The sequence below is a fragment of the Acomys minous genome, assembly GCF_964271855.1.
Source record: "Acomys minous genome assembly, chromosome: 6".
Lineage (NCBI taxonomy): Eukaryota > Metazoa > Chordata > Mammalia > Rodentia > Muridae > Acomys > Acomys minous.
The window spans coordinates 39,768,738-39,795,629 of NC_140487.1; the positions used below are offsets into that span (position 1 = coordinate 39,768,738).

Genomic DNA, 26,892 nt, shown 5'->3' on the forward strand with positions numbered 1-26,892 from the left:
AGAGACCTAAAATTAGTAAAAGCATGTGGAATTTGTCTTTTGGAGGACTAGCTCATTTTACTTATCACATATTCTTCTTTATCTGTTCTGTATTATGTTTGTTGATGCCTTTTAAATACCATTTAGGTTCCAAGCCTTTCCTGGAAAAGATTATCAATTTCCATTAGCTAGAAGAAAAGTGTTCAAGCTAAGGAAAGCATACACTTTCCAGTAATGTCACATTCCAGGAAATTGGAAAGTTGGCCACATTGCCGTATTTTGTGATATGCATGCAACCCAAACATTTGAAGGCACAAACACCATTCATGATTGGGTACACTCCATCTCTTACGTGTAACTGAGTCATAATAAAAAAAAAACTTGGGCTGGGGATGTAGTTCAGTTAGACTCTTTGCCTGGCACCACACACACAGCCTAGTGTTTACTCCCACCACACAAACCAAGAGTGGTAACGCATGCCTATAATCTCAGTGTTTCGAGGTAGAGGCAGGAGCATCAGAAGTTCAAAGTCATCCTCAGTTACATGTCTCCCTTCCCCCTATACAAAATAAAAATAAAAAGAATGAATTTAAATTTGCTCAAACTGTAAACATAGTATAAGTTTAATTTGGAGGATAATCTATAAATCAAGTTAAGATTTAACTACCATAAGTTAATTCATAAGTTATGAATTTCTCTCCATGCTATTATTTTCCCCTAACTCTGATCTAAAACAGTGTAACTGCCTTGCTTCCTTTCCCCCATCACATAATTACTTGTTAGGAAAAACAAGTTGAAATAGAGATGCTTAAACAAGACTTGAACATTGACAACACCAATTGGATGCCAACATGGACAGTGGAAATCAAAACTGGCCCTGCACCTAGATAATAGCTATAGAAAACTAATAACTACTGGGATACTTAGTCTTCCCCAGGGATATGAATCCCCAAATGGTTATCGAACCCCAAGTTGTCTTAGTTAGGATTTTGTTTCTGTGAAAAGACACCATGACCACGGCCACTCTTATAAAGGAAAGCATTTAACTGGGGCTGCCTTACAGGTCAGAGGTTCAGTCCATTGTCATCATGGCGGGAAGCTTGGTGCTGGAAAGGTAGCTAGATCTGGATCAGCAGGCAGCAGGAAGTTATTGCCACATTGGGCATGGCTTAAGCATCAGAGACCTCAAAGCCTGCCCCTGAGCCACCACTTCCTCAAGGCCACACCTCCTAATAGTGCCACTATTTATGGATGTTCAGGTGCCACTTTTATTCAAGTCACCATATTCAGCTCCCTGGACCCCATAAACTTGTAGCCATACCATAATAAAAAAAATGCATTTAGTTCAACTTCAAAAGGTCCATAATCTATAACAGTCTCAAACTTGTTTAAAGGTTTCAAGAGCTGCGAGTTATATGGAAGAGATGGGGGTGGAAGGAGAGGGGTGTGTGTGTGTGTGTGTGTGTGTGTGTGTGTGTGTGTGTGTGTGCGTGTGCAGAGAACGTAGACCCCTGTTCAGATGTAGCCGATGGACAGCTCACTCTCCACATGGAGAAGGGGAGGGGAGAGGGGGGAACTGCAAGTTCATCACTGCCTCTTGGTGGAGAGGCCCTGTGGGAACACAGATGAAGGGGATGCAGGCTATCCAGATGAGACCAGATAGGCTGTGGTCAGACGGTGGGGGAGGAGGACCCCACTGGTCAGAGGTCTAGAGGAGGGGAATAGGGCAGAAGAGGGAGGGTGGGTGGGAACAGGATAATAAGAGCAAGGGGATTACAATTGAGATTTAATGTACATATATTATAATAAAAATTAATTAAAAACATAAAGTCTCTTCTGAGATTCATGCAATCATCCCTTGTAAAATCAGAATCAAAAAGCAGACGACACACTTTCAACATATAATGGCACAGGATATACATTACCATTCCAAAAGAGAAGAAAAGGAGCTTAGTGAGGAAGACGGAAAACCAAGTGGGCAAACTCTAAACTCTTCATCTCAAAGTCCGATGCCAAAGTGCTCTTCAGATCTCCAACTCATTTCAGCTTTCTTGACTGCAACACACTTCTCTCTCTTGGGCTGGTTCCACTCCCTGTTAGCAGCTCTCCTAGGCAGGTCTCCCGTGGCTCTGGCATCTCCAACATCTTGGGGTCTCCAAGGCAACCCAGGCTTCACCTTCACAGCTTTACAAAATGGCCTCTCTAGGCCTCCATGCAGTGACACCCCTGACACCTGCCTGGCCTCAGTGGCTTGCCTTAGTCTCTGAAAGAGATTCCACAACCCTTTTCTCGTATCCATGACTCTAAAACCAGAGCCACGTGGCTGAAGCTGACAGATTCTGCTGCTTGCTGGAACATGGCCCCCTCGTTCTATTGTATCTTCACCGGCTTTCTGTTTTCTATGGTTTCCTTCCCCAACTAAGCTTGGCTGTCCTGGAACTCACTCCATAAACCAGGCTGGCCTTGAACTCAGAGCTCTGCCTGCCTCTGGAGTGCTGGGATTAAAGGGTGTGTCACCACCTCCCGCTGACTGACCTTGTGGGGTTGGATAACCATTTGGGATGCACAAGACTAATTCTCCCTCCTGTGTTTCACTCCATCTCCCTCTATATGCATCCAAATTGTGGTGAATGACTGAATTTCCAACCTTAAATTTTTCTATGTATTTAGTGTGTGTGTGTGTGTGTGTGTGTGTGTGTGTGTGTGTGCGCGCGCGCGCGCACGCGCGCGCGCGTGTGTGCAGGTGTGCTATACACACACCACAGGCTGGTGTGGAGGTCAGAGAACAAGCTGTAATAGTTTTCCCTTCTTTCACTGTGTGTGGTCCAGGGATCAGCTCAGGTCAGCATGTCCTTTTGCCATCTCACCTGCCCTGAACTGTTATTCCATTGTGTGCATACACTTTCCAAATCCTTCTGAAAGGCTCTTTGGTAGATTCCATATCTTGGCTGGTGGGATAATGCCTCGGCCATGTGAGAGGCAGGTAGCACTTCTCTAGGCTGACTTTACAGCTGAGTGTTCATCGAAGGTCAGAGTTGTTGCGTCATGTTATCCTCCACAATGGCTGACAATCTTCCTCTACATTCTCATTTTAACAGACATGAGTTAGAATCTCCTTCGTTTCATCATAGTTTTAATTTGCATTTCCCCAATGATTAGTGGCTTTAAATATTTTATTTTGTTGATTTTGTTCATATACCTATTGACTACTTGTTGTCTTGTTTTGAAAAAGGTCTACTAGGCTTTTTTTTTTTTAAGACAGGGTCTTGTGTATTCTAGACTTGTCTTGAACTAGCTATGTAGCCAAGAATGTTTTTTAACTTCTAGTTCTCCTGCCTCCATTTTTCAAGCGTGCACCATTGTGCCTACCTTTATGTGCTGCCGGGATCTAGCCCAGGGCCAGAGGAGCACTCCATCAACTGACTTAGAGCCTCAGCCCTCTGCTGCTTTCTGATTCTGTGAGCAATCTGCCTCTCAATCCCTAGTCAGATGTATAGTTTGCAAGTATTTTTGTTTATTCTGAAAGTTATCTCTCATCCTGATGATAATTTCTTTTGTTATGCAGAAGGATTTCAATTTGGTGTCACCCCATTTATTTTGGCTTCTATTGCTGTGCTCTTGGGTCATATACCCTTGAGTGCAGACTGTGCTTGCATCAGCACCACTACCTGTTCAGCCTGGTTGCCACCTCACGTGGTCTCTATTCCTTTGAGCATGGTGCCAGCTTCCACTCAGCAGTTGAACATTCTCTAGTACCCTCCAATGGGCTCACAATTCTGGTCAGGATGAACCCTCAACTTTCAAGATTCCTTTAATCCATGTTTATGCTGCAGGTAGACATGCTGAGATTCCTGTTGGCTCATCTGTCCAGGCCCCCTGCTCTGTAATTGTCCAGGAAATATGTTTCCTTTCACATGATTGCAGTGGAAATGATGATTTTATTCTTTGACCTCACTTGTCTGGCCCTAGTTAGTTACCTGCAGAGTGGCCAGTGAGCCAACATGAGCCAATGAAATTTTCCCAGGAAATTTCTGGGGATAGGGGAAAGAATGTCCCTCTGGTCTAAGTGGGGCCAGCAAGGTGGCATGTGCACACCTGAGAGTGACCCCACCTGAGACTGAAGCCCACATGGTGAAGGAGAGAGCCAACTCCTGTCAGGTGTGCTATCATCTCCACATGCCCACCACGGCATGAGCATGTACCCCCCCCCAAAAAAAATAAGGCTAAAAAAGTTAAAGAATTTAGGGGTAGGCTGGAGAGATGGCTCAGCAGCTCAGAGTGCTTACTATTCTTCCAGAGGACCAGAGTGTTTGATTCCCAGCATCCATGTCAGTCACCTCACAACCACCTCTGTCTCTAACTCTAGGGTATCCGATGCTCTCTTCTGGCCTCCACAGGTACTTGCATGCACATGTGTGCACACATAGATGCAGACAGGTACACATAAATGACGATTTTTTTAAAATTAAGAACATCTTGCTTGATACTTTTTGTATTTTTTAGTGTGCTGCCATAGCTACTTCAATAAAGTAAAGAAGCAAGAGTAAGGGTTAGCATGGAAAGGAGGCCCAGAACACTGGAAGCTTTCGGATAAGTAAATCTCCCTATTTTTTTCAGATGTTATCAGAAATATTACCCATTCTATCTACCTTCTGCCAGCGTCATCATATGCTTCTATAATGAAGAGTTTAACACCTTGCTCCGAACAGTGTCAAGTGTGATGAGCCGCACTCCACACCATGTCCTTGAAGAAATAATTTTGGTTGATGACAAGAGTGACATTGGTGAGCAAACACTGACTGTTTGGAAGGTGGCATTCTTTTCTAATGATACTTGAGATTGTCTCATGTAGCTCAGGCTAGTCTCATCTTGAACTCTAGCGCCTTGTGTGCTGGATTCAGGAGCATACCTCACCATGCATGGCTTGGCCTTTGTATGTTTCTGGTGGGTGTTGAGGGGATGCTATACCTGATGACTGACCCAGGCCCTGTCATGATGGGTGCATGAGGTCAGCACAGGGGGCTAGCCTTGACTTTCAGACAGAAGTGCCATCTAAATGGAAGAGGCACAGATGAGCTGGGGCTTCTCAGATGGACAAGAAGAAAATGTATTTTAGATGAAAGAAATGGCAACTTACAGGTTCCAGATGAGACAAAACAGGGTGGTCATGGAAACTTCTGCATTTTGTAAGGCTTATGCGTGGGTGTAGAGTTGGAAGAATATGGGGGAAAGGCATCAAGGTAGAGTTATTTAAAGGGGGCTACCCATGAAAGGCATTTTTAGAATTTTATCTCAAAAACGTGGGGAGCTATGGCTGGGAATGTAGCTCAGTTGGTGGAGTGCTTGCCTATCATGCACAAAGCCTTGGACTCCTCAACACTGCACAAAGTGGGTGTGGCAGCATCTATCTGCCATCCCCGCCAGGGAAGTGGAAGCAGGGGATCAGGAGGTCAGGGTCACCCTTGGCTACAGAACAAGTTCAATGCCATTTGAGCTACATGATAAGTAATGAATGGTTGCATACAGAGAGAAAGTTAGGGCTTAACATAGGGAGATGACCTAATCCAGGTCCTCCACAGGAAAGAATTTGACTGAACCAACTGAAGCACGGGATGATTCATCTATGCTTACTCTTTAAGATAGAATAATGATACCAGAACAGAAGTCTAGTTACCTATGCTCAGACTTTGAACTTGGTTGTTGTCTGTCTACAACTGAGTATCAACCTTAGGCAATCAAGGAGAGGCAGGATAATGATGCCCAAACTGGTAGACTTCAGGCCTACAAAGTCACCTAACCTACTAAGAAGCTAGTCCATGATGAGGAAAAAGGTATGCTTAAAAGAAACATTTCAGCAGGGCCACCCTGTGGGAGTGACACTAGGTTGCTCTGGGTGTGACCCAAGCTAATGTTACCATGTTTGGAAGTTACTGATACTGGCCAGGTGCCTATAGGTGCCATCACTATCTGCATCTTGTACGTGGATAGCTGCTTCTTCCTTCACCCACACTGCCTTATCTGCTCCATAGAGCTGAGACGTCTGCAGCTTGCTGGGCAGGAAATCTTGGTAAAGCTGGGTGCAGGATGCAGGTGTGCCTGCTTTCTTACCCCAAAGTTCACAAATCCCATGGTGGGCACACAGTTCCAGGAGTGACCATGTCTGCCAGCCTTTTTCAGCACAGCACCAAGAGTCTGGAGACATGGTGGTCTCCTATCAGTTTGACAAGGTGGCTTGAGCAACAAATACTGATCTGAGACCAAGATGCCAATAAGACCAGGTTGTTGATAAAGGCATTCTTCCTGGTGTTTACACTGATCCTCTTGGCTCCATCCTCTTTGGATCAAGTGAGCTCTTGGGCCTATTCCTATAAGCCCATGATCTAACACCTCCATGGGTCCCTACTCCAAATACTGTCACATTGGTGATTTTGATACATGCGTCTGGAGCTGGTGGGCACAGACACTCAGTCCTGCTTATACATGCATGTTGCATTTCAGTTCTCTTACTAAGAGACCAAGAGGGCCATTCCTGATGTGCTGTCTTACCAGTCATCTCTGCCATTCTTTGACCATAGCCTCAAACACAGGACACACAGTGTTGTGTCCCAATGACACGCAGGATCAATATATTCATTACTTTAGTTCAGAATAACTTTATCCTAAGTTGTATAACAAGCGTGAACTGAAAACTTTCTTTCCTGGACATCACAGAGAGCGCCAATGGGCTTCCTCAGCCTGAGGGAGTCGGGGCAGGGGGCTCCTGAACTTGGTTGGTTTCATAACTCACCTTCAAGTCACTACAAAATTAGAAGCAAAACTTATCACAGCACAACTTATGGAGTTAGTAGTAAAACCAGGTTATACCAAAAGCCTTATATCCTACACTTCTACTAAATTTTAATAATTATTTAGTCAAGCAGAGATATGTCACTAGAGGAAAACTGTACAGTTTGATTATGAACCACTTTTCTTGTGGGTTTGAGGCTAACCAGGCACACGTTAAAAATCTCTACAATAGTGGGTTTTTTTTTTTTTTAGAAACTGGTCATAATGATAATTATTTAAATTTCTATAGATGTGGTTTATAAATTGTCAAGTGTGAAATATTTTTCCAGATGATTTGAAAGAAAAACTGGACTATCATCTGGAACTTATTCGTGAAAAGATTAAATTAGTGAGAAACAGAAAGAGAGAGGGTCTCATCAGGTCAAGGATGATCGGCGCCTCCCGGGCCTCAGGTATGAGTCCTCTTAGGCCATGTTCTAAGTACTTTTCTGTTGCTGTCACTAAGCAGGAAAAGGGTTCATGTGGTGGCACAGTGTGAGGGCACACGCTCTATCTTTGCCAGGAAGGCATGGCAGCAGGAAGACATCTCCATGTCACAGCAGGCTCAAATCTTTGATCCCCCATTGCCTCCAAATATCCTTTTCCAAACTGTCACTTCATATGGAAGGCCGTCTGCAGTGGATAGAAGTATGTTTCTGCTTTGATCCCAAGTGTGGGATGGGGTGCAGACTTGTGAGAGACCAGGTGATGTTTATCCACTAGAAGATGAACCACCTCGTGTGGGGGCTTGGTTTTTGCCAGCTGAAACACATCTTAGGTCAGACTATGAGAGGATCTGTATATATTATATAAGAGCCACAAACAGGCGGTGGGGCTTTTGGGTCTTGGTATTGTTTGGCTGTTCATCACTCCACTTTGAGAAGCTCCTAGAAAGATGGACTACTCCAGAGAACGCTTCGGGGCTCCGGGCTCCAGCTGCTGCTCCAGGTTCCAGCAGCAACTCTGGTGGAATTGCTGGTCTGCTGAAATCCTGCCAACTATGCCAGGGGAATGCCTCCCAGGAACTGAGTCTTAAAAGGTCCACTTCTCCTGTTCCCATTAACCCCTTTTCTCTCCTATCTAGAGTAGGTGGGCTGGAAGGGAGGTGTAAGTCTTAGCCCCAAATAAAGTAGGTTTGGAGCCTACAGCAGTCTTTTACAAAGGCCATGGATGGCATCAGGCCCCCCACAAACTGAGTTCCCCGAAGGACAGACTCCAACATGGAGTTTTAGACTAATTTTAAAGGAAATCATAAGCTCAATGAAAAGTCCCTCAGAAAAGCTTTATTAGGGGAGCTATAGCATCAGCCTATAGACAGCAATGTCCCCAACAGTCGACAGCCTTCCACTCCGGAAAACAACAGGAACTTCTTGCTGTTATGTATTGCCAAGGGCAATGCCTTCCACATGGCATGATCTATCCCACATGCCCAGAGTCAGTAAAGTTATTATTCAAGGTTGTCTTGGGTTCCAGCAGCTGCAAGCAGAGGAAGAAGGGCTCCATCTAGAGAGGGCCACTGAGGGCAGAGCCAGGTTTGTGGGGATGAAGCTCCTGATCTAACCCCAAACCGAGAACCAGGGGTCCATATCTGTACAGGAGTAAGGAGAATAAGTCGAGGACTGCAGAGGGTACTGAGACTAAGTGTATGGCACCAGAGTACTACCAGCTGGTCTGCTAGCTAGCCTGTCCTGTGTCTACATCTGCTGTAACACTATTCTTGAGCATGGCAGCCATTATTACAGAAACACCCCCGCAGTCCCTCTGAAACCCAAGACAGTCAAGACACTAACTGGCAGATGGTGTATACAGCATGGACCTACTGAATGAGGGATGCTTTGTGTGTCCTGGAGTGCCAAGTGGGACAATGTGAATTCCATCACACTGGTCAGAGCAGTGTGTAGCATAAAAGTTATTTGTCTCTGTAACTTGTCATTTAATATTTTTAGACTTCAGTTGATCCCACGGACCTGAGGCCATGGAAAGCAAAACTTAGGAAAACAAGAGATAGCTGTCTAAAAATAGCATACTCCTGTACCTCTCTGCCCTCCCAGCACAGCTGTGGACTAGAGTTGAGATGGTACGCTCTGACATTTCCAAGTTCTTGTGTCTTGAAACAAAGAATCAGAGATCAAACTTGGCCTTGTTTCTCACTATTGGTCAAGTAGGTTAGGCTGGCTGGATAGCCTGCCCCAGGGATTTGCCTGTTTCCCACTCCTCAGAGCTAGGACTGTAAGAACAGGTCACCAAGCCCAGGTTATGGTTTTTAAATGTGGGTGATAGGGACTGAACTCAGGGTCTCATGCTTGTAAGGCAAACGCTTTAATGACTGAGCCATCTCTCTGGCCTCCTGAAATCTTTGAAAATGAAAACTTTTTTTCAGTTTTATCTACTAGCATTTCCTCCAAGTCAGCCTCTAACCTGCAGCTCTCTAGCCTCCTCTGAACGTCCACTGTCCACTGAACGTCCACAAAGGGGTCTCACCTTTTATTTCTCATTTCCCTCAAAGCGACTGAGGAACCAAGCATATAGAAAATATTCACTGAATACTCATGCATTTAGATTGAATATCTTTCCTCCAGGGGACTGTGCTGGCTAGTTGTGTGTCAACTTGACATTAGTGAGAGTCATTAGAGGAAGGAGCCTCAGTTGAGAAAATGGGTCCCCATAAGGGATGCAGGCAAGCCTGTAGAGCATTTTCTTAATTTGTGATTGATGCAAGTGAGCTTAGCCCATTATGAATGGAGCCACCTCTGGGATGGTGGATTCTATAAGAAAACAGGCTGAGCAAGTCATGAGAACAAGTCAGTAAGTGGCACTCCTACGTACGTACTGATTCCTGTCCTGTTTACTCCTGTCCTGACTCCCTTCAGTGATGGACTACAATGTGGATGTAAACCAAATAAACACTTTCCTCCCCAAGTTGCTTTCAGTCGTGCTTTTCTTTTCTCCTTCCTTCCTTCCTTTTCTTTTTCCAGTTTTTCAAGACAGGGTTTCTCTGTATAGTCTTAGTCCTGGATGTCCTGGAACTCTCTTTGTAGACCAGGCTGCCTCTGCCTCTGGCGTGCTGGGGCGAAAGGCGTGCGCCACTGTGCTTCTTCATGCACTCATCAGAGCCATGGTAACTCTAAGACAAGGACCAACATCAGTCTGCTCTTGCCTTCACAGGGGATGTCCTGGTGTTCTTGGATAGCCACTGCGAGGTGAACAGAGTCTGGCTGGAGCCCTTGCTGCATGCCATTGCTAAAGACCACAAAATGGTGGTGTGCCCTGTGATCGATGTCATTGATGAGTTTACCCTGGATTATACGGCAGCCCCTCTTGTAAGGGGAGCTTTTGACTGGAACCTGAACTTTAGATGGGACAGTGTTTTGTCACATGACATAGATGATCCAGAAGGACCAAGCAAACCCATCCGGTAAGATTCTTCTTGTTTGTGGGACTGTAGTTTAAAAAAAAAAGTTTTGTTTTGCCATTTTTTCTCCCCTCCCCCTTTCTCTGTCTCTCCTCCTCATGCTCCTGATCCTTCTTTTGTTTGGGACAGGGTCTCTCTACATAGGCCTGGCTGTCCTGGCACTTTCTATACCAGGCTGGCCTCAAACTCACAGAGATCTGCCTGCCTCTGCCTCCTGAGTGTACGCTACTATTCTCAGCTTGCCACTTGTTTCCTAAGGTATTGAATACCAGAATTTGGTAGATGCTAAGTTTGTTCAAGTGATACTGTGCCTTGTGCCCCACACCATTCAGGAAGCTACCACTGCTGGTGAATGCTGCCCTGATTTCCAACGCCGTGTGTGTGTGTGTGTGTGTGTGTGTGTGTGTGTGTGTGTGTGTGTGTGTGTGTAAAGAAATTTTAACCTAGCACATGGCTGCTCTGGCAGGAGATCACTTTGGATTACATTATGATCTGGCTGGAATACAGAAGCACCTTTAGTACACACCTTTAACCCCAAACACGGAAGGTAAGGTTAATTTAGAGAAGCAGCCATTTTTAAAAGTAATGTCTAACTGAGGGGTAGACAAAGTGATGAATCAGTAAAAATGAGTCAGAGATAGGACATGCAAATAGGACAGGAAAGAGGGGATACTTAAGAGCAGTACAGACAGAGAGAAGAAGGTTTTTTGTTTTTGTTTTTGTTCTGTTTTGTTTTTGTTTTTGTTTTTGTTTTTTTTTTTTTCGAGATAGGATCTCTCTGTGTAGCCTTGGCTGTCCTGGACTCACTTTGTAGACCAGGCTGGCCTCGAACTCACAGCGATCCGCCTACCTCTGCCTCCCGAGTGCTGGGATTAAAGGCATGCACCACCATGCCCAGCTGAAGAAGGTATTTTTAATTGAAAATTCTTACAGGACAGTTTTATAGAGACAGGTTGCAGAGAGGACAAGCTAGTCACTGGTGTAGACAGAACGAGCCAGAGAATGAGGTGGAGCCAGAAGATTAAAACATATTGCCAGAATTAGTTTGAGCCAGGCAAAGCAATTCAGTCAGAAGACAAGAGAAGCCAGTTTGAATCAGTCAGCTTGGGGAGGAGTTTAAGCCAGAACAGCTGAGTTGAACCAGGTAGCAAGAGTTCAGAAAGAGCAAGAAAGACTTGTGGATGTCTCTCATCTCATCCCCTCTTCTGAGAAAATAAAACAACATTTACATGTGTGTATTTGCTTGAAGTGTGCCCACACATCTTTGTATGCATGTGGAGATCAATCTTGAGTGCTGTTCCTCGGGAGCTATCTACCTTGCTGTTTAAGACAGAGTCCCTTACTGACCTTGAACTCACCAAGTATGCTAGGATGACTGGCCAGCAGACCCCAAGAATCTGCCTGTTGTCATAGTCTCAGCACTGAGACTTCAAATGCATGCCATCATGTCCAGATATTTTTTTAGATAGGTTCTGCGGATCAAACTCATGTCCTCATGATTATAAAGCAGGCACTTCATCAACTAAGCCTTCTGCCTGGCCCCAAGCATCTATCTTTCAGTTGCAGGAGGGAGTTGTCTGCCGACCAAGGAGTAAACTGCCATGGTTAGGAAGTGTGAACATCTTTGTCAAATTCACACAGAAAAAAACTTTACCCCAGTGTTTCCAGATGTAACTTCATATGTTGAGAGGAACATGATTTTCCTGGCTCATTTGTTTTGGAAGTTTATTTGTAAATGTGAAAACAAGGTGACCACATCTGAAGAGGCTTCCTGCAGGCTACGTCTGTGTTTCCTGGAAACTCTGGTGTGAAATTCACCCCTTCTCTCATTACTAACCCCTTTGCTCCCCAGACCAGCTAGCTGCATTCTCTAACCCTGTAGTGGAGCTGGGTGACCTGGCCACATGTCCTTACTAGTTCTGAATACAGTACTCTGCACTTCACGTGGACTACCATCTCTTGGGTCTCTCATCTCGGGACTGCTGGATATGACACCCTGTTTGCTGTCCCCTGCTCTGCTTCTCAGATCCCATCCCTGCAGACTGTCACTCTCTCCCTTCCCCCACCTCACTGCCTTTCCTCTCGCTGACACCTCAGTGGCTACACCCCACCATACTGCAGCCATACATCTGCTGGTCTGTGGAACCAAGCCATTGCCACCCTTGTGTTCCTTGTTCCTTCCCAGGACCTTTGGTATCTTACCAAAGTTGAACAGACAGGAGCCAATGTTATACCCCATTCATGGGCCACAGTCCATGACCTCACACGCCCATTCTCACTCACCCTCTGCTTCCTAGTCCAAACCTTGACAATGCTGACTGGCCACACCTGGACATGCTACTGTTGGGAAGCAGTCCTGACTCATAATTCAAGGATGAAATTAAAACAACTTAGGAAATAGAAGGGATAGTTGTGAAATTGCATAGAATTGCATAGAAGAATCCTCTAGAATATTATGAATTTCTGAACCACGTACGAACAGTCATCTCCCTGAGCATTCCACTGCCCACTTCCCACTCTAGAGACTGCCCACCCCCTGGAATCCTATTCTCAACAAAGACTTCACGTTACACCTGCCTATTGCTCTAGCTGTCCCTGTAGATCAGGCTTTCTCAGCCTGCGGCTGGAATCAGCTACTGGCTCCCTCTCCTGCCCATTCTGATGGCACTGAGGCTGGAAAGATGCTCTCGGATGCATACAAACTTGTGAGTAGGGCAGGTGAATAGCAGCATGGTACCATGCAGTGCTACCAAAAGAGGGAGCATGGATGCTACTGGCTGGCTGGCTGTTTATAGTCATGGTCAACTAGTGTGCCAGAGAGGGTGCCTGCCACCCACTTCTCCAATGCAGACACGTAGCACCCAGTGCAGCAGACAAGAGCAGGCCTATTAGAATACAGACATGCTGTTCTCTCATTAAAAACAAACACAACTTTCTTTTCTCTTCTCTTTTTAATTGAAAATAGATTCTTGTCTCATACAAAACACATCCCGACCAATTTCCCCTCCCTCAACTCCTCTTAGCGCACCCTACCCCAGGTTCATTCCCCCTCCATTTCCTCTTCAGAAAAGAACAAGCCTCCAAGAGAAGACAGGACAAATAGGAGAAAACAAGACACAATAAGACAAGGCAAAAGTCCTCATATTGAGGCTGGAAAAGGGAATCTAATAGAAAGAAAAGAGTCCCAAGAGCAGGCAAATGAGTCACAAATATGCCTATCTCCACTATCCCCCCAAAACACCCGATAACAACCAGAACACATATGCAGGGGGGCTGGTGTAACCCTAGAGAGCCCCATGCTTGCTGCTTCAGGCTCTGAGAGCCCATGTGAGGCCTGCTTAGTTGATTCAATGGGCCATGGTCCCCTAGTGTGCTCCATCTCCTCTGACTCTACAATCTTTCCTCTCTCTCTTCCACGGGTTCTCTCAGTCTCCAAGGAGAGGCATCTGATGGAGACCTCCACTTTAGGTTCTCTCTCTCATGATGTTTGGCTGTGGGTCTCTGCACCTACACCTACACCCATCTGCTGCCAGAGCAAGTCTCTCTGATGACAACTGGAACTGGACAAAGCACTGCTCTACGAGTTTAGCAGGATATAAGTTGGAGTCATTTCATGAGGCATGGTGGCACACACCTTTAATCCCAGCACTCAGGAGGCAGAGCAGGCAGATCTCTGTGAGTTTGAGGCCAGCCTGGTCTACAAAGTGAGTCCAGGACAGCCAAGCCTATACAAGGAAATCCTGTCTTGGAAAAAAAAATAATTTGAGGAATCATTTCATTCATTTTTTTTCCAGTTGTGTTTGGTTCTACCCTAGGTCACTGAGCTATCCAGTCTCCAGATCCTGGCCATCCAAGCAGTATAGGGCACGGGCTTCCTCTCAGAATCATTTTGATTTGCATTTCCCTGATGACTAAGGATGTTGAACATTTGTTTCCTGGCCATTTAAAATTCTTCTGCTGAGAGTTCTTTGTTTAGATCTGCACCCCATCTTTTAATTGGGTTATTTGGTTTGATGATGTCTACTTTCTGGTGTTCTTTATATATTTTGGATATTAGTCTCCTGTCAGATGTGGACTTGGTGAAACTCTTTTCCCATTCTGTGGGCTGCTGCTTTCTCCTATCATCAGTGCCCTGTGCCTTACAGAAGCTTTTAATTGTTTGTAAAGGTAACTTTTATTCTCCTGATATAATTGCCATCTCAAGGCTTACTGCCTCTGTCTGCTAACCTAGGCCTAGTTCTGGAAGCTTCTAGCCTCCATACAAGGTAATCTAGGCCTAGAATGTTTCAGCCTCTGACACTTAACACTTCTAGCTCTTTCTGAACTCTGGATACATGGTTCAACTCAGCTGTTCTGGCTCAAACTCCTCTCCAAACTGACTGACTAGGTGGCTTCTCTCAGCTTCTGCCTCAATTGCTCTGCTTGGCCTGAACTAAGCCTAGCTCTCTGCTCTAATCTTCTGGCTTCTTCTCATTCTCTGGCTCATTTTTCTCCTCACCTGTGTCTAGCTTGTTCTCTCTTTACCCTCTCTCTGTAAAATTCTCTTGGTAAAACCTGCCTCTGAATCCCAAGAACTGAACTGCCAAAACCTCAATTCCACTGCACTGCCTCCCAACCAAACTCCTAAACAGAACTGACTAGAACTCAGAGATCGCAAGCCTCTGTCTCCTGAGAGCTGGGATTAAAGGCATTTACCACCCTAGACCTAAGCTTTTCTTTACCTAGAACTTGCTGACCTGAACTCAAATCTGTTTGCTTCAGTCTCCTGGATTAAAGGCGTGTCTGTATTCCAGCCAAATCACACAGATATGATCTCTTGCCATAGCAGCCAAGTTCTAAATTCAAATTCCTCTACAGTTGTGGATCTTAATGCCTGTACTACAATTTTACTTTCTTTGACTCCACTTCCTGTCAACTACCTAGCCTTTCTCTTGTATTGCAGGCAATAAAAAGAGTTATATATTTACTTTGGTGTTTTAAATTCATGTCAGTAAGAATTTGTCACTTCTTGTGGCTAAAACTTGTGACCTTGTGACCTTCATTTCAATATCCAGTTCACAGTTTTCCTGCTGGTGTGTCTGACGCCCTGGCCACCCCCTTCCCTCTGCACACACTCATTCCCTGGCCCCTCCCACCTTGTCGTGTCTCCTCTCCATGCCCTCTGCTGAGCGTCCCTCTGCTCTGCTCATACTTACCTTGAATTTCCCGGGCCTAGGCCTTGGTCCCCTCTACACCTCTGTGTGCCCCCAGACTGATCCTCAGTCCATCTTACACTGAGACTCCGGCAATACTTAATATTGATTTTGGACTTGACTCAGGTCCTGGAATTGGAGCCACTGGCAGGCCTGCTAGGACTGAGGGCCCTGTCATCAGTGTCCATCTCTGACTCCAGTGCAACATGTAAAGCCTGTGTGTCCTTCATATGCATGAGACTCACTTTCCCAGACACCTATAACACTGTACACAACTTTCATAGAAGCTTTTTAAACACTTTTATAAGTGAGGGAAGCAGCTGACCCAGCAAGAAAAGGCACTTTCCAATCTGAAAACCCAAATTTGATTCCTGGGACCCGTGTGGTAGAAGACTGACTCCTACAAGTTGTCCTCTGGCTCACACACACACACACCACAGCACACAAGTACCCCCCCTGCACACACACCTCAGCACACAAGTACCCCCACACACACCACAGCACACAAGTACCCACATACACACATACTATAGCACACAAGTACCCCCCCACACCACAGCACACAAGTACCCACACACACACATACCACAGCACACAAGTACCCACATACACACACCACAGCACAGCACACAAGTACACACACACACATACCACAGCACACAAGTACCCACACACACATACCACAGCACACAAGTACCCACACACACATACCACAGCACACAAGTACCCACATACACACACCACACCACAGCACACAAGTACCCACACACACATACCACAGCACACAAGTACCCACATACACACAGCACAGCACACAAGTACCCACACACACATACCACAGCACACAAGTACCCATACACATACTGCTTTGCATCCGTACAACCTTAAAACTCCCTTCTCTGTTACATTAACTGTATGCATAATAAATTAACTGTTAAAAATATTGACTATGACTTAACATGATCTAAATTCACCAAAGAGACAACCCCCTGAGTGTGCCTAGGAAGGAGTTTCTTGAGTCTGAACTGAGGAGAAAAGCCCCTCTACAGGTGTGATTGGCACCGGCCCATGGGCTAGGGTCCTGGACTGAATAAAAATAGGAAGCTAGCTGAGCATTTCCCTGTGCTTTGTCAATGTGCACTGTGACCGGCCTCGTTTCCTGACTTCTCCACTCTGGGCCTGTGAGCTGAATCATAACCCTTCCTAGGTTGCTTTGGCCAGGTAGTATGTCACACTGCACTTGCTGCCTGCTTGGCCTTCCCCCTGAGATGCTGAATGCATACCTCACATTGGCCTGAATGTTAACCTCCCTATGAAACCAGGACGCCCATCGCTATGGGCGGCAACTCCGTCTGCCATGTGGAGAACCCCAGTACCAGCCTAGACTCCTGTTAGCCTCCCATAGTCTTGTCCTACTTGTCATCCAATCTGTTAGGGCCATCTTCCAGCTAAACCAGTAACTGGATATCTTGCCTACTCCAATCCCCAGTCACCTGTGATTACCTCTAACTGGTAGCACTTAGGAGGCAGAAGTTGGCAGATCTCTGTGAGGTCCTGGCCAGCCTAATGTACAGTGAGGCCTTGTCTCAAAAAAAAAAAAAAAAAAAAGTGGTAAACGGAGCCAAGCAATATAGGCTCTCTGCTTGCTGATTATGGGTATGTGGGTGTAATGTGCTAGCTTCTTCCGGCTCCCCCTGCCTTGACCTCCCCTCCCTACCACAATGGACTATATCCTTCCAAATCACTCCTCTTTGTGGGGAGTGAGTTAGAGTCCTGAGTGAGTGTGTGTACTGCTGACAGAGCACATCTATGTCAGACCCCAAAGCCTCAGTCATGGGGGCTGCAAAGCCTCCCCACTCCCTCGGTGAGGCTCAGAGGGATGGCAAAGTCTTCCTCAGGCCCCAGTGTGAATATTGACAGTGTGTGCAGAGACTGTCTACCACAGCCCCCCCTCTGCCTCATGTTTAAGGCCCGAAGACTGCTCCCCTACAGAGACCGTTCCCACTGAGTGAGAGGAGGTAACCCTGCCTCCTCCTCAGCTGTGTAATAACCCTGGCTTACCGCACAACTGTATACAGCAGGCTTACTGAGCTTCCAGAGTGCTTGGCTTCTCAGAAGACCACCCAATCCCAGCTTTTCTGTGTCAATGTGTATGTCTGTCTGTCCTTTCTTCATCCTCTTGTCAGGCCTCATCAGGGTCCCAGGACCCAAGCCAAGCAAGGATGCAGAGCCTCCCTTAAGTTGCTTTCATACCATACCATACAGCAACAAGTAACTAATATGAGTAATCTCATCGCTTACCACACAGAAAAGTCAGCGCAAACTTGATGTATATGGAAGACCCAAAATTATAATGCTACTAGTTGAGGACATACGTTATGACAAGACTTTGTGACTATGGCTCTGAAGAGCACAGTCCATGAAATCAAACCTGAAGGATGGGGTTGCATCAGGCTAGAATCCCCTACAGAGCAAAGGAAACGTCAGCGAAGCAGAGAGAAGGCCACAGGATATGAGGATGCTTGCAGCTGGGTCTGATAAGGGTTAATACCAGAACATATAAGGTGCTCAACAATCAGCAAGAAAAAGTTCAATTAAAAAATGGTCTGAAGACATGAACACACGTTTTTCAAAAGAAAATAAGAACGGCCAGTGGTATGTGAAAATGTCTCAGCACCCTTCCTCATCAAAGGATGCAAACGCAAGCCCCAGGAGCTACCGCACTCCACTAAGACAGCAGAGCCTTGTCTTCTATAGGCAAAAAGATAGCTAGAAACTAGAAAAATTCACATTCGAATTCAAAAAGTAAAAGTAGAATAACCCTGTGGCCCAACGATCCCATCGCTGACAATACGCCTAAAAGAAATGAAGTCAGTCTGTTGAAGAGACTGTCCTCCTCACTCTAGTACTACCAACATCCAGGAATCAGCCACTTACAGCTAAATGGATAATGCAAATGGAGTACAAGTGCATGGGGGACTGATGTTCAGCCAATAAAAGATGAAATCTCACCATTTGTAAACAACATGGGATGCCCTGGAGGCCGTTATGCTGACCGAAATGAGCCAGTCACAGACAGACAGGCACCACACCATCTCACACAAGCGGAACCCAACAGAGCAGATCTGCAACTGCAGAGTGCAAATGGTGGCTCCAAGAAGCAGAGGCCAGAAGAGAGCGGCAGATCCCCTGAAGCCTGAGCTACAGGGGGTTGTTAGCTGCCTGGCCTGGGTGCTGAGAACCAAACAGGACCCCTGCAAGAGCAGGAAGCGCTCTCAATAATGAGCCAACAGTAGCATTTCATATGTTTTTAGGAAAATTAGAGATCACTAACTCTCTGGAATTTATTTATTATTTTTCACTCCTTTCTAGGTCACCTGCAATGGCAGGAGGAATTTTTGCCATAGCCAGACATTATTTTAATGAACTTGGGCAGTATGACAAGGACATGGATCTTTGGGGAGGAGAAAATGTGGAACTTTCACTAAGAGTAAGTCAGACTTCCTTTGTTTTGTTTCCATCAAGTAGTTGCATTTGTACAGAGAAAGTGAAATCTTATGTTTCATTTCGTTGTGATGAATGGAACCCAGTTGGTACCTTCTGGGTCAGAGCCTTTACTGTGAGCAAGCACACAATGTGACTTTTCATATAGCTCACTGTTTCCTCCATGAATATACAGGACTGTGTGGTGACATATGCAAGGGCATGCAACGATGACAGGGCTCCCTGAAAACACTGGCTGGGACATTAAAGCCCCTGGCCATATGCTTTATTACTTTCAATGCATGGTGTAGAAAACTGATAAAACAGAAATCTATGTGGGTTCTCATTGTCTTGATTGTTATATTTCCCCTTTTCCTGTTTTGAATTTTATTTTCTCTCCTCTTTTCTTTCTTCCCTTCCTTTTTCTCCTTCCTTTCCACAGGTTTGTCTCCTGGCCAATTTTAGACCTGCCAAGTTCACAACCAAATTAACCATCATAGGGACACAGAACAGTGTTGCAATTCAGCAGTACACAGTGTAAAAGTAACCTTTAAAATCATGGCCTTCCATTCTATTGGGATACAATTATTCTGACATCATGGCTTTCCATTCTATTGGGATACAATTACTTCTGACATCATGGCTTTCCATTCTATTGGAGTACAATTACTTCTGACATCATGGCTTTCCATTCTATTGGGGTACAATTACTCTGACATCATGGCCTTCCATTCTACTGGGATACAATTATCTAATTTTACTTTTGATAAACACAATAGAGAAACAGACTACTCTGCAGTCATATAAAAGGCAAACTGAGACATCTTTTTGAAGTCTCTTGCTTTTAATGGGAAAACACACAAAGGACTCACATTACTGCCCAAGTTTACAAGAGCAGTAAGTACTATGAGCTCCACACAGAGGCTCACTTTGCAGCCCTGGGCCCTCCTAGCACGTCTCTATTGTTTCTCAGTCAGCTCTAGCAAGTATGGATGTGGGAAAAGCCTCCAATGCCCTGAGTTTGCTTTGGTTGCTGAGATCCATGGCTGCCATGGATCATGCAGAGGAACTGTTCACTGGATACCTCTTGTTTTTCTTTTGGTATTTCAAGACAGGGCTTCTCTGTGTAGCCCTGGATGTCCTGGAACTAGATCTGTAGACCAGGCTGGTCTCGAACTCAGAGATCCATGCCTCACCTGTGCCTCCAGTGTGTTGGGATTAAAGGTATACACCTCTATGTCTGGTTTAAGACTGGACCTCTTTAGATATGCCAGCTTAAATACTGTTCAAGATCACTAAGCCCGTTGGATGCTCTGATATGAAAGCAAACCATGTTTCCACCACAGAGTTCTCACACACTGACATAATGGCAGCACATGCCCATTTCCGACACTCTCCGCCTATATGGATCATCTATCCACTGAGTCAACGGGTTACTCTTCTTGGTTCATCTGCCCAGAATTTTAATTGCTAAGGAAATTAGGAATCAGTCAGCTACCATCCCGGTATCAGTTAGGCTGTGTAACAAAGTTATTCAAAGAGAAATGGTATAAAATAGTAACACTTACCTTTCTCTCACATGTGTCCAGGGTGACTGGGGTATCTCTGCAGAGGCTGACTGGATTGGACATTAGTTTCTGGGTTTAGTTGAGGCCTGGCATCATTTCCAGGAGTAGCTGCCACATTGAACATGTTCCTCTCACACTGAATGGCAGGAAGGTAAAAGTCAAGCCAAGGCATATGGCATATCCCAGCTTCTGGAGACATAAGGTGGGCTGGCATTCTCCTTGCCAAATCCTGTGAAGCACAAGTACAGAACCAGTGTGTGCTCAAACCCAAGATGAGGAAAGGGGAGTGAGCAAATGTTTACTGACCAGAATTTGAACCTGCCATTCTGGGTTTGTGGGATCAATGTAAAATTGATTTAAATGAAAGCCATGTCAGTGGAGCAATAGTGACTCAGCTAATCTTTGTCAGTAATTTTTTGTTTGTTTTTTTGGGTTTTTTTTTTTGAGACAGGGTTTCTCTGTGTAGTCCTGGTTGTCCTGGACTCACTTTGTAGACCAGGCTGGCCTCAAACTCACAGAGATCTGCCTGCTTCTGCCTCCCAAAGTATTAAAGGTGTGTGCCACCATCCCTGGCTCCTCTGTGTTATCTTTTATAGTAATGAAATGGAAACTTCTAAAACAGGGGTTCTCTGTGTAGGCCTAGCTGTCTAGGAACTCACTCTGTAGCTGTAGTCCAGGCTGCCCTTGAACTTAGAGATCCTCCTGCCTCTGCCTCCCCAAGTGCTGGGATTACAGGTGTGAGCCACATACTTGGCTAAGACTATTGTGTGTGTGTTTGTGTGTGTGTGTGTTTAAGTGTGTGTACACATATGTGTGAAGCACATGCCTATGCATGCAGACATCAGGAGTCCTCCTCTATTGTGCTCCACCTGTTGCAGGATATTTGACCACACTGTAAACCCCAAGATTGTGTACTGGAAAACCTATTTCTAGTTGTGATGTGGCTCAGCCCTAGAAGCGGAGCAAGCAACCAAGTAACAGTGAACATAGGGAAAAAAACCCATAGAGAGTGAGAGGAAGTCCAGAGGAGGGATAGAGAGATGCACAGGAAGTAGAAAGAAGGGACATTCAGTTTGAAGGGTATTTTAGACAGCATAGGGAAGGAGAAGGGGCTTTTTCCTTCTGGGACATGAGCTGAGTAGAAAAGTCAGCTGGGTGCCTCACTGCTTCTCTGAGCTCCTAGGATTTCCCTCTAGCCTAGGCTCCCAAGGCTTTAAAGTAAAATCAAAAGTCTGGAATTTTGTTTATTCCTTTAAGACAGAATCTCTCGGTGAATCCGAAGTTTGCTATTTTTCTGCCACACTGGCATTCAATATGCCCCAATGACCTGGTGTTTCTCTCCCCAACCATTCCATGACAGGGCTGTAGGCATGTTCGTGTAGGCAAGTGCTTTTAACCCATCCAGCCATGTGTCCAGCCCCAGACCTTTAAAACAGTTTGCACAACTCAAATGAAGACAGCAAATTATCTTTTCGTTGTTGTTAGAACAACTCAGCAAAATAAAATTTTGGTATATTGTTGTACATTGTTTCACACATACATCAAACAGGACAAAAAATAATAAACAGTAACTTTTAGACAAAAAAGGTAGGGGGGGAGAAATCTTTTATCTTTGGCCTTTTTAACCATCTCAGACAAACAAACTACTTATAGCTAAGGACATACACACACAAAAAAGGTACTGGAATGCTTGGATAAGATTGTTTTGTTGTTGTTGTTTTGGTTTTTTAACAAGTTTTTTTTCTCCTTTGAGATTATAATGAACATGGTCACACCACAGTAAAGTCAGAAGTTGGACAGAGAATGCTTTGAAGGCTGGTTTGGTCACCCATTATCATTAAAAATGCCTGACCAGCCAGATGGCGGTGGTGCATGCCTTTAATCCCAGCACTTGGGAGGCAGAGGCAGGTGGATCACTGTGAGTTCGAGGCTAGCCTGGTCTACAAAAGTGAGTCCAGGACAGTCAAGGCTACACAGAGAGACTCTGTCTCAAAAAAAAAAAAAAAAATCTGACCCTTGATAAAAAATACAAATTTTCCTTTTAAAGTATTTTTAAGGAAAAAAGCAGGGCCTGGGAAGTTTTGGTTCTTTTTTCCTCCTCTATTGCAAATTCATGTTGTGGTTTTGGTGGGGTGGTGGACAGTGTGTCATCTATGGGTAGCACTGCCCCTTGTGGGGTGAGCAGGGCCTGCTTCTCTACTCTAAGGTGACCATGTTTAAATTCTGAGACAGGAAGTAGAGGGTGACTAGGTCATGGTGGCGTAAGTTCAGCTTTTCCTTTTTGCTGTCTAGTCATCCTCACCAGTCTTCTGGTTCTTGATGTCAACATCATCATCCTCAGCATCTTCAGCTTCCAACTTGCCCGTAGGAGCCTCAGTGTCCTCATCCTCATCTCTGTCCTCTTCCTCCCCACCTTCTTCCTCATCTTCATCTACCTCATTGTCAGCCTCCTGCTCCCCATCTTCCTCGATAGCATTCCCATTGGCAGGTGGTCTCTTCCATTTTCTGCCTTCTCCACAACTTCCTTCTTCTCCTTCAAGTCCTTGGTGGTGATCTCAGAGTTGGTGTCCACTGCGGAGTCTGACATGGTGGGGAATGCTGCTGGGCCCAGTGCAGCGGAAGAGAAAGAAATTTGAGGACTCTGGCAAGAAAGCTGCAGGAGTCTTTGGTTGAGGAGGAGGAAGAGGCAAGGGACAAAGGTGGCTGCATCGAGCACGCAACAGGACCCAGGAACAATGCAAAAATGTTTTTTCAAGCCGCGCGTGGTGGTGCACGCCTATAATCCCAGCACTTGGGAGGCAGAGGCAGGTGGATCGCTGTGAGTTCGAGGCCAGCCCGGTCTACAAAGTGAGTCCAGGACAGCCAAGGCTACACAGAGAAACCCTGTCTCGAAAAACCAAAAAAAAAAAAAAAAGGTTTTTCAGAGCAGCCTGTCAGCAAGTCATCTTAATGTTCATGTTTGCGTGCCCACACACATGCTTGAGTTATTCTGACTAACCGAAGTCTTAGGGTGTACATTTTCTATATTTGACAGATTTCAATGACTATATATATATATATATATCTTGCTTTCACAAAGTGGATGAAGTTATTATAATATGTACTGTTAAGTGCTGCTGGAATTTGCCTTTCTCTTGGTGATGTTATACCTACAACGTGCAGCAGGAAAGAAGATAATCATTGGCCACTCAGAACTCAAGTTCGTGGGTGATTTGAACCTGGCCTCTGCCACTCAATTTTTCCATGTCACTGGGCAAACTTCTTAATCAACCTGTTTTGTTTCTTTTTCATGATAAGGTTTCTTTGTATAGCCTTTGTATACCCTGGACTCACTTTGTAGATGAGGCTGGCCTTGAACTCACAGTGATCTGCCTGCCTCTGCCTTCAAGTGCTGGGATTTAAGGCATGTGCCACCATGGCCATCTTATGTTAATTTATTTATTTGTAAATGAGGATGCGATGATCATAGCATCTACACTATAAGACTCTGATGAGTTTATTAAATTTATTATATAAAATAAATGGAATACATACTAGATATTGGGCTGGGAGTGCAGCTCAGCTGGTAGAGTGCTTGCCTAGGATAAACAAAATCCTGAATTGAAGCCCAACATGGTATAAACCAAGTGTTCTAGTGCGCCACTGCCATCTCAGCACTAGGGAGGTAGAGGCAGGAGGATCAGAAACTCAGTGGCATTTCCCAGACAATGGGTTTGAGGCCAACGTGGGCCACCTGTCTCAATAAGCAACCTACTAACCAAATATTAGTTCTGTCTCTGTCTCTCTGTCTGTGTCTGTCTGTCTGTCTCTCTCTCTCCGTGTATGTGTGTGTGTGTGTGTGTGTGTGTATGCATTCTAAAGCAGCTGCCAGTTACTAGTTAAATAATCACCTGTGGTCTTGTCTAGATTTGGATGTGTGGAGGCCAACTCTTTGTAATTCCTTGCTCTCGGGTTGGGCATCTCATTAAGAGACAGGCTCAAAATCGCACAATTAAGAGAGCCTTGACAAGGAACACACTGCGAGTGGTTCACGTCTGGTTGGATGAGTACAAGGTGAGTAGTGCCTCTCATTGGGGAGAGTAGGTTCCGGGCTGCTCTCAAGACTCTTACTTTTCCACACTGTCTCCTTCCCTGTTTTTTTGTAAGTTAATAGAGCCCTTTCAATTTTTCACCTAGCCTTCACCAGTCCTGCTCTCAACAGCTTAGTCTGAAGCAGTTGGCCTTGCCATTTATTTGTTAAGTGTTTTTTTTTAAATTATTTATTTATTTATTATGTACTCAATGTTTTTGTCTGCATACACACCAGAAGAGGGCACCAGATCTCAACATAGATGGCTGGGAGCCACCATGCAGTTGCCAGGGATTGAACTCAGGACCTTCAGAAGAACAGCCAGTGCTCTTAACCTCTGAGTCATCTCTTCAGCCCTATTTTTTAAGTTTTAATTTTAGAAAAATTTAAGTTTCTCAGAAGTAAATCAACCTGCAGAGTCTTACCCACAGACAGATGTGTACTCATCCACTGGGAGTTGCTCATCACCACTGTCCAAGAAACCATCCCCTCCGACTGCAGCCTGGGGGCTGATCTCGTTAGGCTTTCCTGCCAAGTGCTGTTTCCTAGGAGGTGTGGCTGGGGTAGGTCTTGCACCCACATGCGAATTCCTTTCCTATCATCAGTCAATGATTTCTATGTACAAGCTATGGCTTTGATTATGTCTGTCCTAAGGGTTAAGCCCTTGCTGTGTTCTCCCAGAGTGCATCTCTGTCCAGGTGCCATACAAAAAGATGTAAGGATAGACCTCCTTTAGGACAGACACAAAGTGGGTCTCTGAAAGTCTGTCCTGGTCTCCATCTTAGGTTTCTGTTGCTGTGGTAAAACACTGGCCAAAAGCAACTTGGAAGGGGAAAGTTATCTCTCTTACACTTCCACACCATAGACCACCATCCAGAGATGCCAAGGCAGGAACTCAAGCACCATAGACCACCATCCAGAGATGCCAAGGCAGGAACTCAAGCACCATAGACCACCATCCAGAGATGCCAAGGCAGGAACTCAAGCAGCATAGACCACCATCCAGAGATGCCAAGGCAGGAACTCAAGCACCATAGACCACCATCCAGAGATGCCAAGGCAGGAACTCAAGCACCATAGACCACCATCCAGAGATGCCAAGGCAGGAACTCAAGCACCATAGACCACCATCCAGAGATGCCAAGGCAGGAACTCAAGCACCATAGACCACCATCCAGAGATGCCAAGGCAGGAACTCAAGCAGCATAGACCACCATCCAGAGATGCCAAGGCAGGAACTCAAGCAGAGACCACAGAGGAAAACATCTGCCTGCCTCTGCCTCCCTGAGTGCTGGGATTACAGGTGTGCTCAACACTGTATGCTTTCTTATACAACTCAGGATCACCAGCCCAGGGACGGCGCCACCCACAGTGGGCTGGACCTGTCCTATAACAGCACAAAGAAAATGCCCCACATGCCAATCTGATGGAGACAATTCCTGTCTCGAGTCCCTCTTTCCAGGTGACTGCAGTTTATATCAAGGTGCCAGAAACTAACCAGCACTTTTCCATAATTCAAGCCTTTAAATTATATAAGTAAAAATGAGATTTCTTCAACTATCATGGAACTTTCAGAGAACTACGGTTGAAGCAGAGGGCTTGCAAGTTTAAGCCAGCCAAGGCAACTTAGTAAGACCCTGTCTAAAAATCAAATAGAACCATGGGGCTAAAGAGCTGGCTGAGAGATTAGGTCTCTGAATTCAGGTATACACACCTCCACAGACACATGCACATAATTAAAATGTTTTGGCATGGTGGTATACACCTTTAACCCCAGCACCCAGGAGCAGAGGCAGATCTTTGTGAGGTCAAGGTCAGCCAGGGCTACATAATGAGAACCCTGTCTTAGAAAAAGAAAAGAACACTTTAATGACAAAGAAAAAGGAATACAATGGATACATGCAATACATTTAGCAGCTATGGTTCTACCCAGCATGGCAACCACATAAGCTATAGGTGCACATGCGCCCACCACTGGTGCATCTATAAGCCATAATAATGAATAGAGAATGTATGTTGTATTCTCTTCCTATGAAATTAAAAGTGAGCAAAATTAAACTTTAAGATTAGCACTTGGGAGGCAGAGGAAGATGGAGCTTTATGAGTTCCAGGCCAGCCTGGTCTACATAATGAGTCTAAGCCTGCTCGGGGTACACAATGAGACCCTTTCTCAAAAAAAAAAAAAAAAAAAAAAAAAAAAAGGATGGCTCAGTGGTTGTATTCATCAGTGTATGTATGTATCTGTTCTCTAGAGGAATAGAACTGATAAAATTTTATATATATATATATAATCTCCAATGGAAGGTCCAAGGTAGTTAGTTGTTCAGTCCATGAGGCCGGATGTCTCAGCTGGTCTTCAGTGTA

General features: G+C 45.2%; 2 protein-coding genes and 1 pseudogene across 5 annotated transcripts in view; 1 reads left to right on the forward strand and 2 right to left on the reverse strand.

Annotated features, from left to right (window-relative positions):
* The window catches only part of PRKAG2 (protein kinase AMP-activated non-catalytic subunit gamma 2), a 355,936-nt gene that overhangs the window by 320,666 nt on the left and 8,378 nt on the right, over nucleotides 1-26,892 (reverse strand). For both annotated transcript variants that reach the window (XM_084787781.1, XM_084787778.1), the window contains exon 2: nucleotides 20,460-20,688. In XM_084787781.1, the coding sequence (XP_084643907.1) occupies nucleotides 20,460-20,522 (63 nt within the window). In that variant the 5' untranslated portion in view covers nucleotides 20,523-20,688. The remainder of the gene's footprint in view (nucleotides 1-20,459; nucleotides 20,689-26,892) is intronic.
* The window catches only part of GALNTL5 (polypeptide N-acetylgalactosaminyltransferase like 5), a 45,151-nt gene that overhangs the window by 11,157 nt on the left and 7,102 nt on the right, over nucleotides 1-26,892 (forward strand). Inside the window, exons 4-8 of one of the 2 annotated variants that reach the window (XM_084787784.1) lie at nucleotides 4,597-4,763; nucleotides 7,095-7,217; nucleotides 9,970-10,219; nucleotides 18,781-18,898; nucleotides 24,366-24,512. In XM_084787784.1, coding sequence (XP_084643910.1) covers nucleotides 4,597-4,763; nucleotides 7,095-7,217; nucleotides 9,970-10,219; nucleotides 18,781-18,898; nucleotides 24,366-24,512 — 805 coding nt within the window. The remainder of the gene's footprint in view (nucleotides 1-4,596; nucleotides 4,764-7,094; nucleotides 7,218-9,969; nucleotides 10,220-18,780; nucleotides 18,899-24,365; nucleotides 24,513-26,892) is intronic. The other variant, XM_084787785.1, reaches the window with a different exon arrangement.
* LOC311600736 (prothymosin alpha-like) lies at nucleotides 22,494-23,128 on the reverse strand (annotated as a pseudogene). The gene has a single exon. The product of its transcript is annotated as a prothymosin alpha-like (transcript).